This window comes from Phaethon lepturus, unplaced genomic scaffold, assembly GCF_000687285.1.
Source record: "Phaethon lepturus isolate BGI_N335 unplaced genomic scaffold, ASM68728v1 scaffold15004, whole genome shotgun sequence".
In the NCBI taxonomy this organism is placed as follows: Eukaryota; Metazoa; Chordata; class Aves; order Phaethontiformes; family Phaethontidae; genus Phaethon; species Phaethon lepturus.
Genome location: NW_010534100.1, coordinates 33,389 through 47,226, shown reverse-complemented (window position 1 = coordinate 47,226; position 13,838 = coordinate 33,389). Strand labels below are relative to the sequence as shown.

Here is a 13,838-nt window from a genome sequence, read left to right as displayed (position 1 = left end):
GTACTAGGGATTTAAAAGAGTACTTATCTGCTTAGTCCTTCTAGTATCCACTTATGGACCTGCTATCCACGAACTTTTCTAAGGCATTTCTGACCCTGCTTATACTGTCTGCCTCCACATCTTTCTGCGCAATAAATTCCAGAAGTTCACTACCCATTGCATGGAGACTATTTTTATCCATTTTAAACTGATTCACACTAGTTTTGAGTGCCCCTGGTTCTAATATTGTAGTATTCCCCATTTAGCTTATCTACTACCAGAGAAATCTTAAGTGTGTCCTGAACTGTAAAAGAAAGCCACTGCTTCAGCTTTATGCATTTTAAGATATGATTTCTTAGACACCAGACATGCTAAAAGTTGGATTTTTTTTTTAATAAGGATTAATGAAATGAGGTAAGGGTTAAGGATGATTACCCATTATATTTCCCAATGTTTCTCACAAAAATAAGTCAATGAAAAACTTCAAAGTCAAACATGTAAACTGAAGTCAATTACATAGCTAGCACCTTTTTCTATTAGAAGCTGATCCAACCCTTCAGACCAATCAGGATTTGGAAAATTTCTCATCTGAATCTGACCTTGTCATTTTGGACTCACACTGAATTTTTTTATTTTCTTATTCAGAGTTTGAATTTTGCATTCAAACTTCAGCCACTCCCTGACAAGCAATTACTGCCTTTTAAGAATGTCTTAAACTATCATGAATAAAAGATTTTGAATACACTGAGACAACATCTCCTTTCTTCTTAGCAGAGGATATTGGCGTATCCTGTGAAAGGTATGAATCTTAGTATGTACTGAATTATTTTAATAAATAAAAAAAATTACCAGAAATTCTCTAAAGAAGTCTATGAAGGCTACCACAGCCAAAGAGCACATAAAACTGCTCAGACAGAGAATGCAAAGGCAGCTTTGTGTCACTTCATGACATGCCTAGATTACATCGGTATTAAGCCAGTCAGTCCCATTCTGTGTACCAGTGTGAAATGATGTAAAGCTGATAGAAGTCTGCTCTAAATTTTCTCAAGCTGGAAGAGTAGCAGGTACACACATAGAAGCTATGGACCACTGGCTTGCAAGTGCACCTTGAGCTACATCCCTTTTCCAAACCTAAGTGATGTCCTTGTTTGCCTTTCACTAGTCCTCTGCTAGGTAAGGATCTGTAAAAGCAGGGATAAGGATATATCTGTCATTTGACCACAAACATTTCAGTATATTTTCAGTTCAACTGTTTTTACAGTAAACGGAAAACCAAGATTACATAATACCTGCACACATAAACTGGACCTTCTTAATGCCAGGCTTAGCAGCACACTGTTAGAAGCTAAGTATTTTTCATAGTAAAACACTATTGCACAATGCCTGCTTAAAGAATCACAGACATAGTCCCTTTGATGGGTAGTTCAGAGAGTATTATAAGGCCTACTTTCCTCAAAATCTGCTTAATCACTGTATAATCATTAACTTGCTGTTTGCAAATGTTAATCCAGGGTCAAGGTAATGTCCCTCTGACACAATACTTAAATTTATATAAAACCATGCCCTTTTAGCATTCATTTATAACTTGCTACTCTGATTTAAAAGCACACTACTGACTTTATCAGAGCATGGACAGAAGTGACCTAACACTGCAAACAAAATGCTGCTCCTAGCTTCAGCTTTTTTCCTAACCCTACTGCAGTGCTCTAATGCCCAAAACAAAACAAGCATTACATCTGCAGACTGTAATACCATTGAAACAGATGCAGGAGTGGCCCTGGATTTGGTCAACAGACATTGCAGAGATGGCTATGTTTTTGGTTTATTCCGTGTTGCTGATGCACATGAACTACATCTAGTAAGTACCAATTTAAAGGCTGATTTACACAAGACTGTGATTTTAAAAGAATGAGCCAGATGATTAAAAGCTTATGTTTATTGCTTTTAACAGAGCAACGCTGATGTAACTCAGTGAATCAGCTCTGATTTACACTACCTTAGTATTCATTTGTGCATGATGCATTGTACGTAAGCTTGATTTCGAGCAATGCTGAATGCCTTCTATTCTCTTGGCTGACAGGATGTTGGCGTAAGAGATGCTCTGAACAGCTTTTTACAACACCGGAAATTAATCTGTCCTGTCTGTTGTTAGGTCTCAGATGTTCAAAATTTATATTCTGAGAGTTTCTTTAATCTGCAAATGTCTAACATTAATTAGATCAATGCATTCTGCAAGATAGGTATTTTGTTATTATCTTAATTTTGGAGATAGCTGGATAACTGGAGGGAATGGAAAAAAGCAGAGGTCATCAAAGGAGATGAAAATGCTACTCTGAAAAACAAGGGAAGGGCTGGGTAGAGAATCCGTATCAGACATTTCCTATTTCCTTCCTATTTCTATTTCTGTTTCCTAGAGAGGATACATAAGCCTTTCTCAGTGATTGCCTAAATGCCAAAGCAAATCAATGTCAGAAAAAGCAATAGAATATAAAATTTCTTTAACTAGTAGATAAAAGAGACCAAGTACATACAGGTTTACTAATGCACCCGGCTACCTTTTAGCTGCTTGATTATGAAACTAGAATCCAGGCACACATGCATTGTTTAAGAAGTGTATTACACATCTCAGTATGGCAACTGAAAAAACAGGCTATTTTTGATAAAGCTGCTTAAGACTCCCTGTTAGGACAAAAAAAAAGCTCAGAAAGTGACCCAAAGCTCAAATTCCTATAGGTCCTCAGGTATACTTTCAAAAAACCTGATGGATTATTTTGTTTTTCAAAGACAAGGATGTGGCAAGTGATGCTATTGGCTTTTATACAACAGCCAGGTAGGTAAAGGGCCCATCTACAAAGCAATCAATCTTCCTCAGCATTAAGAGATTTAAACCCTCAGGTCTCCCATCCTTGAAGAATGCTGCTGCTGGGCAGCTATGTGTGCCACTGCTGTGGAGTTGGAGCCACTGGGCAGTAAGACATGTAAAATTCATTGGATGAATGAGAAAAATCTTCTGAAAAGAAAAAATCTCAGTGTTTCTACACTTTAACCAATTATTGACTATATAAACTATAACTATTCCATAATTTGGAATAGGGACCAGAGCTGAGGATTCACACTTCCAGATGAATGCTATAACTACTAGACTACCATGTTTTGCTTTGTACCCTTAATGAATTTTGCTGTTTTTGCAATCCAGGACTTCCGCTATCACATAGAGTCTACAAGAACAGAAAAAACCCTTCCTGTAAGGTCTCTGTATCTTCTCAGACCCAAAGCTACCAGGTGTGGTCTCCTGCATACTGATCATATATGCTATTGTGCAAGAAGTTATGTTGGCTCCACTGCCAAGATGACATTAGAAAAATAATATTCAAAAAAAGATCAGAACATCATTTTATTTTATTTAGTGAACAGCACATTTTACAAAAGACTATCTTACCTATCTTACCTTTCTGTTCAGTGCAATTCCATAAATATAAATCAGAAAAAAAATAGTCTTTCTTACTGTCTCTGTTCTCTGTCTGCATTTTACTAATATGTTGACTAGCAGCTTGAGATTATTGGGATTTATAAAATAAAATAGAAATACTAACTACCCCTAAGCAGAAAATACTCATGGGGCTAGTGGGCAGGATGGGTGTCCAGGACAACTATATTCTTTTCCTCACTCTGCCATTGAGTAACATGTGTCTTTGTGCAAATCACCTAACCCCTATTTTTAAGATAGAGACAATGCTAAGATATATGCATACAGAAAAACTAGTGTTTAACACGACACTGGTGGGCTCTCACTAATAAAATTATTACACTAGACTGCAGTAATTCTTTCTCAAGGTCTCATCTGTACAAAAACACTCTGAAAAAGGAATCTGAATGGATGAAATTTCATAAAGCCTGAGGACACTTATTCACAGTGAAGGGCTTTGCATTATTTTATCTAAAAGACAAAATAAAATACGCCTGTGTTCATTCTGTATGTCCATACAAGGGTTGCATGAAGTTTAAATAATCCATTCTAAATGTGAATTGAGATACAAATACAAAACTGTTCCTGTGGGCCACAGATAATTCTTAACACTACATCCCATTACACTGGCAGCCAATTTCAAATACTGATTCTCCATCCTATTTGCTCAGGAGACAGAACATACTGTAAGAATTTCAGAGCTAAGGCTCCTGACTTTGTAGGGATTATTACAGCTTTGTTGCATCACTGCCTGAATAAACTGAGCAGGAAGCGAAGTTCTGAAAGAGTATCTGGTCACTAAGGTCATTTGAAATGGATGTAGCTATATAATTGGCTGCCTAGACAACCGATTTCCTAATAGACCAGTATGTTCTATGTGAAAATCAGAAAGGGAATGGCCACTTTTTAACATGGGCATTTTCCGTAATTGGTGGATGCCAGATTAACAACAGACTTTTTTCACAGGTTCTCAACAAAAGGATAAGAGGCAACAGTTGTTGAGTTGCAGGAAGGGAAATTCTGACAGGCCAAAAACAAATTATGGAGAAAGTGGTTAAGTACTGGAATGGCCCAAAGAGGTTGTGGAACATCTGCTTTGGTGATATATAGAACTCAGCTGAATCTAACTTTGAAGTTAGCTTTGCCTTGAGCAAGTGGCTGGACAAGATAACCTCCAAAGGCCCCTTCCAGCCTAAACCCTTTCTACGCTTGTCAGCTCAGAAAAACCTTAATAGGGAACTGGGGAAGCTACATTAAAGATTAAACATATCTACTTCAAAAAAAGTTTCTTTCAGACCAAACTTCTTGTATACAAACTCTTTTTCACCTGCACTTCTCTTCCAGGGAAATTTGTCAGTACTCTACTTAACTTTGGATGTGCTGGAAACTGAATGCTCTGTATTATCCAGAAGACACTGGGAGTCTTGTGAATACAGTGACATCTATTCCATGGCAAGTAATGGCACCCAGGCAGAGTCATATAGTTCATTACCTTGATCTTCATCTGAACTGCTCAGAAATTTCTGTGTCACAAAATCTCTAAATGAAGACTAGGTTTCAACATGGTTCACTATAAAAGAAAATCTATTGAATTCTAGAGTTGTTAAACATAAGCTAAAGGTTTGGAAAAGGGTTGACTCCTCAAATAAATGCAGCTTCATTTAATTAGTTGTCTCAAAGGAGCTATACTCCCCATTCCACTGCAGGTAGCAGTACTGATGTTTTAAGACTAATTCGCAGACAACTAAAGGGCTAACTAGAAATTTTTTTTTAAAGCATGTTCCCAGTATATTAACTAGAAATACCAGTGCTATATTTTGTCAGTTTTCTGTCATAGCATTTGTAGTATGACAATGTAGAATATTCGTAGTGTCAGTACACATATGATACGTAGCAATACTTGTCCTTTATTGTTGCAGTCCAATGACTGGGATGGGAACTACCAGTCCAAAACTTTATTTAAATAGGAGAGTTGTGATACTACCACACAGGACAAAGCAGGAAGGCCATGAGGAGAGAAGGCTTTTACTCTTTTTAATAAGATGGGGAAAAAGAATGGAAGAAAAGGTCTATCCTTATGTAACCTTGAGTATCTCTGACATCCTAACTTCCCCTGCAAGCTAGTATTATCTTACTGTAAATAAGTATTAGAATGACTGGTTCTAAGAGAAGGCTGGTTTAGTTTTCCATTGCTTACTCGGTCATGCAAGCAGAGAGTTAAAATAAAGGCTCTTGTGGAGGGAGATCATATTTTATCTGAACACAAACATTCCATTAATTACCACATCTGTTATTCTTAGAAGTACTGTACATTAAAAGGAGGCATAATTTCTATGATCACCTATATCCAATTAAATCCAGTGAAAATAACATCATAATCATATATTTTTTTATCCTCTCAGGACTTTGGGCAATGTAAGATTGTCACATATATAAGCCAGCTGCTGAAGAAACCTCAACTATATGGATTTAACTGTACATTAAGTCCAGGTAAAATAACCACTGTTGTAAGCCAATGCATACCTCAAACCAGCTCTAGTACCAAATTACAAGTCTCTGCACTACTAGTGTATGGTAACTGTAACAGACTCATTCATCTGCTTGCAATTCATATTTTAGATAATTCAAATGGAATGTTAAGAATGAGTAATAGAATTAAGGTTACCCTACTCTTCTAAAGCAGACTTTATTAATGTCAGATGATACCACCATTCCGGTTCACCAAAACATGATAATGAATATCAGAAAAAAAGTAAACTTGGAAAGAATGCCCATTTGGGGTGATAGCCTAAGGTGTAGCTAAAAGATTAATGAAAATATTCATTTTCACAAGTTTGGGTTTTTTTCATGTTACAGGACAAACCCGTATTTGTGGAGTGAGGGATAGGTATTTAACTTCTAAGGAAATACTTGCATTTCAGTTTCTTATTGTGAGTTCACATCAACAGCACAGGCACACTCCCAAGAATTTTAATATCCATTGCAACATTAGTAAATTTTCTGTTTTCACAGTTCCTCCTGATTTATTGGAGTGCAAAGATTGTCCTGTGAAAGTTGAAATCTTAGAAGTCACAAAGCAACATAAAAATATTGCTGCAAAGACCCTGGAGAAATTCAACAGTGAGGGTAACCACACAAACTACTTTGATGTGGACAAAGTTGAAAAGATTTTAAAGCTGGTAAGTGGCATTTTGTCCTAGAATTACTTATAAATGACAACATTTTGTGAGTGGCTCCAAAACCATGGAACCAGAACTCAAACCCTTCTAGGATCAGAAGTCTTGCTTGTCACCTCTCAGAATAAATCATCTGCTTAAAATCGAAGGTCCTACTTCTGCAAAGACTTGTTGTCAACTTTAATTTAAGCATGTGAAAGCAAAAGTATTTCTCATCTGCTAAAAAACCTATGGCAGTATGATGGCAATCAAAATGTCAGAGCCTTCTTTGTGTGCATATTTTTATTTTGAATGCCCATTTACCTATCATGTCGTGACATACAAGAGTTTATTTACTACTGACCAGAGTTCTCCAAGATGTACAGTCATGTGTATTATCACAGTCATACATTCTGTCAAATGAAGTCAGATAACTTCTTACTCTTAGAATACTTAGCACATGGGTACAACACAAAATGGAACACAACATCATTTTGACTCTCTACTGCAGACGAAATCAGCACTCTAAGAGCTCTGAAGGACAGGAGGCAAATTTGTATCTGTGCTGTACCTCTTGAAGAACTACTGGCTCTGGTAAATAACTCCACCTTTGAGTGATGTCAATATGAAGACTTATCCTTTCAGTGATTTGAAGTGTAACTCTCATAGCACCGCAATTTCTTGTTGGTAGATATTGGAGACCTTCACTAAAACAGCACAGGATCATTCTGTCAACACATGTGTCAGTTCAGGACACCTCTGTAATGAGGTCCTATGGCCCCTACCATAATAGATGTTGTTCGTGGACACAGCCTAAATTATCGCATGCCAACCTCAGAAACTTGACAGTGATCTACACTGTAGTCCCATGCAGGATGTATCCCTACTCCCATTTAGCAAGTGCCTGTTTTCAGATTGCCTGGATTCATGGATTCCTCCCTAAGTGCTTTGTCTTCACACTTCACTGTCTTTAGCTACAGTGACAATTTAGATTGCACCACTGGATTTCAACAGACTGCATGACACTCAGAAAATATGAATTATAATAAAAAATACACTCTAAAGTATATGTATCTGATTTAGTTAAACTGGTGAAACTTGTGTGCACACACATGCTATGGACACCTTCAACACAGACGTGAAATAAACTACTACTACAGCTGGAAATTAAAATGAAACACCTCTTTATGGATTTTAATAGGATCATAAAGGCCTTCTCCCATGTTCTTATGGAGTAATGCCTTCTCTATGAATAATGCCACTGACAACAGACAAAGCAACAATCTCACAGTAACTGGCAGAATTTCATCCCAAATTAACATCAGCACTGTACTACTATGCACTCCCATCACTGGAAAGGCATGGTTGCCATCCAGTAGATCTCCATATTTTCACAGGAGCAGAAATTTAGGGAGAAGACTCTAAGGACATTAATTCCTAAAAACACAGGCTGTAAAAGTAACAGATTTTATAACATACACATACTAGACAAAGAAATAAAGCAACTGTTCCTGGAACTCAGAAAGTTGTGAGGCAAGTAAGGTATAAATTATCTAATCAATTTTCTTTACTGAATATGCGTATATCTATGAACATTTGAACAGCACAGGTAATGAAAGCATGAATAGACACAGTTTTGACAACAATAAGAAGTATCGTTGCTTTTAAAATTACAGGACTTTAAATACACCTATTTACCACATATTGTTTTACCTCTTGGTTTCAGACTGCCTCCCATGAAGGTCATATTTTAGGATTCTCTGTAAAAGAGACCAACTGTTCCAAATCCACACAACAAGCAGATCAGGCATTGGAATGTGATTTTCTGGATGACTGGCATGCTGTAAGTAAAGTTTTAGAATGAGAACTGATACAGTGGGTAGCACCAAGAAGATCTTCCTACAATATTTCCAAGTGTTTCTTATAAGCATGCACCCAAACTCAAAATTAAAAATCCAGCATGTCCAAGTCCAGATCCTAATTTTACAGCTGCTCCTTTTTATTCTATAAGGAGTCACTCTAAACTCATAAATCTAAATGTAACTGGAGTCTGGCACATTACAGATGTAGAGGTGAGCTTTTCAGTTTGGATCTGGCTTCCACATTCAAATTGTGGCCATTTCCTAATAAATCATTCATGCTATTTTCATAAAAAGTTTTACACTAATTTGAGTCATAGATCTTGAAAAAAATACATGTATTATGTCATCCCAGTGAGCCCAGGGTTACTTTTTTTTCATTCAGGCTTGTCTGAATGAAAAAAACATTGTCTGAACATGAGCCAGCAGTGTGCCCAGGTGGCCAGCAGCATCCTGGCCTGTATCAGAAATAGTGTGGCCAGCAGGAGTAGGGAAGTGATCGTGCCCCTGTACTCGGCACCGGTGAGGCCGCACCTTGAATACTGTGTTCGGTTTTGGGCACCTCACTACACGAAGGACGTTGAGGTGCTCGAGCGTGTCCAAAGAAGGGCAGCGAAGCTGGTGAGGGGGCTGGAGAACAAGCCTTATGAGGAGCGGCTGAGGGAACTGGGGTTGTTCAGTCTGGAGAAGAGGAGGCTGAGGGGACACCTCATTGCTCTCTACAGCTACCTGAAAGGGGGTTGTGGTAAGGTGGGTGTTGGTCTCCTCTCCCAGGTAACTACCAATAGAACAAGAGGAAATGGCCTCAAGTTGCGTCAGGGGAGATTTAGACTTGATATTAGGAAAAATTTCTTTACTGAGAGGGTGAATAGGCTGCCCAGGGAGGTGGTGGAGTCACCATCACTGGGAGTATTCAAAAAACATGTAGATGTGGCACTTTGGGACATGGTGGTGTTGGGTTGATGGTTGGGCTTGATGATCTTAAAGATCTTTTCCAAACTTAATGATTCTGTGATTCTGTCTGCAGACTACTATGAAAGTACTCTCCTCACCCCACCTTCTCATTACAATAATAGTCTACACGGAAGAAACAACTAAGCAAGATCATAATTTCAGAATAAATTATTCCCCAGAAATGAAACTGAAGGAGTGACACAAAAATATGAGAAAAAACCCAACATGTAGAACTTTTGTCTCATCTACACCCGTTTTCTTCTCTGGCTCTTTATGCTTCAAAAGACTGGAAAAAGTTGTGAATGAACTGGTAGTGGAGGCAAAAGTGCACTAGAATGAAGCACAAGCCAGATAGCTAGAGGTTTTAAATTCTGTTCTCAATGCTGCCACCACTGGAGTGTGTGTGTAAAATGCTATTAACATTTTTAACCATTGATCGTAACAGGCTACTAATGGCCCAAACATATATCAAGATAAAGCATCCACTACAGAGAGCATACCCAGAACCCCTTGCCTGAGTTCTGTGCTCTTTCACATGAGCAATTCCATGCACAACGACTGGACAGCAGGTGAAAGTCACAGCTAATAGGATGCTAAGGGAAGTAATGCTAAAAGATTACAACAAATTACTTTTCAAAAAACAAATATGGAGGAAAGCTCTACCTTGAGCTTTGTGTGAAGCAGCATAGCTGCACATGTCTGTTTTTGAGGACTTCGAGCAAAATTTCAGAACAGCCTCATCTGAACAGATGTTTGACATGCAAAGACAGAAAAAAGGAATAAAAATCAGTCACCCACAGGGTACTTCTTTTGGAGACATCAGTAGCTGACCGATTTCTTACAGACATCAAAAGAGAAGTAAGATGAAGAGTAGTAGCCCTCTAGATGCACATGGCGAAGTGGTCTTCACAGTCAAAAACACTAAAAAATGGCATCTATTTCAATCATTATTAATCACTGGTAAGAAAGCTCAGGATCTAGCTAGGTTCTATAAACATACTTAGGTATTGAAGGAACTAGTCTAACTTTTAAAAAGTTATACTTTCAGTAGCTTCTACTAACTCCATGACAGGAACCCAGATGTGCATTGTTGGTTTTTTTTGTTTCTTTTGCTTAGCACATGGGATTCTGTAAGGCAAGCATAATCAGTGACCCAGATGAACCTGACAGAACAGATATAAGCTGTGAAATCTACCATCCCTGGGTAGGTACTCACATACTGAAATGTCTCTGGCTATCACGCAGGCTACAGCAACCTCACTTAGTCCAGACTGACAGATGATTGTAATGGTTGTTTATGTCCCTTTATTATTGCCTGAGTGTGATGCAGCACATTAGGACAGACTGGCTTTTGACTGCTAGGTCAATCAGAGGATGAATTAAGAGTGAAGCTGTCCGTACTGCTCCCTCCAAGGGTGTCTTCTCTCCGTCCAGTCATCCTCCTCAGTTACAATGAGTACAGACAGGCAAACAAGTTCAAAGGAATTTTAGAAAGCAAGAGGAGTGGAGATGTTCTTTATCATATTTGGTATTCCAGTTTATATTACAACTGTTACTCCAGTGTGGGTTTTATTTTGTTTTGATCTGTCACAAACTTTGCTCAGGTGGCTATAAAATTTCACTTTGTTATTGTGCAGTATTTCCAGATTATTTTCAGTAATTTGGCATTTTATCATCTACTCCTCTTCTATCTTGAAAAAAACACAGTTTTTCCTTACAGATCACTGGAACTGCAAATGCAAACCTACTAACTCCCACTTCTCTTTCTCACCACTTTCTTCTGCCCTATTAACATCCCACTTAATACTTCCTCCTCTGGTGTTTTTATAAACAGCAGCATGACTATGGGCAAAGATGCAGATATTCAACTCTGGGACAGCCACACAGACATCCCCATCATCATTTTGGTCACAGACATCATCACAGACATCATCACAGACATGGATGTCCACCCTCTTCTCAGTCCAGACCTGAAGACCCTGAGCATAACTATAGTTTCAATGAAGAACATCAAGACAGCCATGAAGGACCTGCTCTTTCTCCTTGCCACCACGGTGGACTACATCACCACCTTCACCCTCCACACCATTGTCCTCCACCTCCTCCCCATGGTAGACTACATCACCACCCTCCTCCTCCCCATGAAGGACTACATCCTCCTCTCCAAGAGGAACCACAACATCCCCCTGTGGCTCCTCCTCCCCATGACAAACCTCATAATCGTCCTTTTGGTCCCCACTGCGGATCACACTGTCCTCCTCCCCTTCCTCATGGATCACATCACCACCATCTTCCTCCCCACCGTGGACCACATGACCTTCCTCCTCCAGGACACCATCCTCATCTCTGTCATTACTATTACAGACATCACTGCAATAAGAGAAGCATATTGGGAAAGTACTTTCCATTCCAAATAACAGGAGCGGTCTATCGCATTCCAGTCCTAAATCAGCAGTATTCTCTCACACCCCCCACTGCAAACTTTCCTGAGCTATCCCAAAGCAACCCTCACTCCTCCAGCACTGGTGAAGGTATTCCATTCACTGGCTCAAGTCTAAAGGAGATGCCAGGAAGTCCAGATTTTCCAGACCACCCTACACAATCAAAGTCGTGCCCAGGAAACTCCAAACTTGTTCTTCCAAAAATTATGCCTTTATTTCCACATAGCTCCATGGCAGAAAATCCTCCTACATGACCCCAGAGAAAGATGTTCCTGGCTTGAGAGATGTAGGGCCAATGACAGTGGTACAATGAATGAAAACAGCATGTGGAGAACCGGAAAGTGCATGCTATTTTATTTCTAGGGAAGAGAAGTGTTGAAAATAATAATTAAGACAAGTTTTCCAACTAGCCTCTTGATCCCAGCTATCTCAGACTCCACTATAACTGAAAGGCTCAAAATTTTGGGCCACTCAGATAATGTGAATGGGTACAAATCTCTCCAGCAAACAATGTTCCTTTAGTTCTAAGAAAAGGGAAAATTCCCTAATAGTGAAACCTATCATCTAAAATCTTTCATTTTCTCATAATTATAATGCACTTCTCTGAGGAAATCTGACCTAGAGGAAATTTGACCACCTTCCATAAAAAATGATCCATGGCACTACATTCATGCTTTATAAAGATTCAAAGAAAATAAACATATGTAAGCATTTTTTTTCTTCACAACATTGCCAAAGTTTTGTCTTTTTTGTTACTATGGATGTTTAGCTGCACAGTAAAAATCCATGAGGCATACTCTAGCATAAGTTGTCTAATGGTGGTTGGGTTACCAGCATTATCTAGAAAAGGTCTGAGAATAGTTAATGACTTGTAGTGTAATACTGCAGGGTGGCCTCCACAGGTACTTCCATTGCTACAGTTGCTGGTGGTGATACACCAGAAATACTGCATTCAAGGACAGCCCTTTTCAAGTAGTTCATAATTGCTCTCAGGGGAAGAGAAAAGCAGATGCATGTAATAACTCTTTAATGTAAATGTTTTCTTTACCACTGAACCTTCCTCACTGGAAACTGAGTTGGGAGGAGCAGGAAGAAAGAATACTGGTGTCTCTTTGTACTCTAGCCCCCATCAAAGTAAAGTCCATTCAGACAGACCTGGGACCCCAGTGACTTAGTTTAGAACAGTTACCTCATAAGCAAGAACATGGGATTAATCTCAAAAAACTAGTAATTTTGTCCTCAGAGTAGCTTTTTAATGGCATAAAGTAAAATACAGCGTGAGGGCTACATTGAAGAAAAAGAAACAAAATGGGGACAGTATTTTGTGTAACTGAGTGAAGGTTGCCTAATTTTTAAAAGAGCATTATCATGTAGGAACAACCTTATTTCTGGCACAGTTTATCCACAAGGTCTCTAAAGTGCACTTTCGTTAATCAAAACTTGTAGCAAGACACAGCCGGAACACTGGACCTGAGGCAATGCCAAGGTGTTCACAAATTCAAAGCAAAGCTCTTTGGTGCTCAACACTGGAAACAAGCACCAGATGTTCCCAGCCAGCTCTAATTCTGGTTCTGCCAGACACAGGCAGCATTACTTAATCCCTTGTTCTTGGGCATCACTTTCCTTATCTGTAATGATAACAAAACATTATGGAGACTGACTAATCCATGGTCCAAAGGCAGTCTCCACATGGCAGCAAAGATGGACCCTTCCAACAGTAGTATAAAGGACAAGGTTTATCAAGTGTTATTGAATAGTTATGTGACATTCAATGATATGCATCTGTCAAGACTTTTTTCAAACATGTTCTGACTTCTCAGAACTTTTAAAGTCTGAGCACTAAACAGATCTGTAAAATTTATAGGGCTGTTGTCCAGAACCAGAACTTCATTGCCACTGTGACCTTCTTGTGTGTTTTATTTAAGCCTTCTAAAATTCATTCTTAGTAGCAGTGTAGATGTTAAGACGAGAAGCCAGAAAGCTA

At 38.8% G+C, this 13,838-nt stretch overlaps 1 protein-coding gene across 1 annotated transcript; it reads left to right on the top strand.

Moving 5' to 3' along the window:
* Positions 1 to 1,639: 1,639 nt before the first annotated feature.
* Positions 1,640 to 12,108, top strand: HRG (histidine-rich glycoprotein). Its single transcript, XM_010285429.1, has 7 exons — positions 1,640 to 1,837; positions 4,790 to 4,897; positions 5,848 to 5,935; positions 6,458 to 6,624; positions 8,327 to 8,443; positions 10,531 to 10,617; positions 11,248 to 12,108. Exons 1-7 carry the CDS (start codon positions 1,640 to 1,642, stop codon positions 12,106 to 12,108), a joined length of 1,626 nt encoding a protein of 541 aa, XP_010283731.1.
* Positions 12,109 to 13,838: the final 1,730 nt, after the last annotated feature.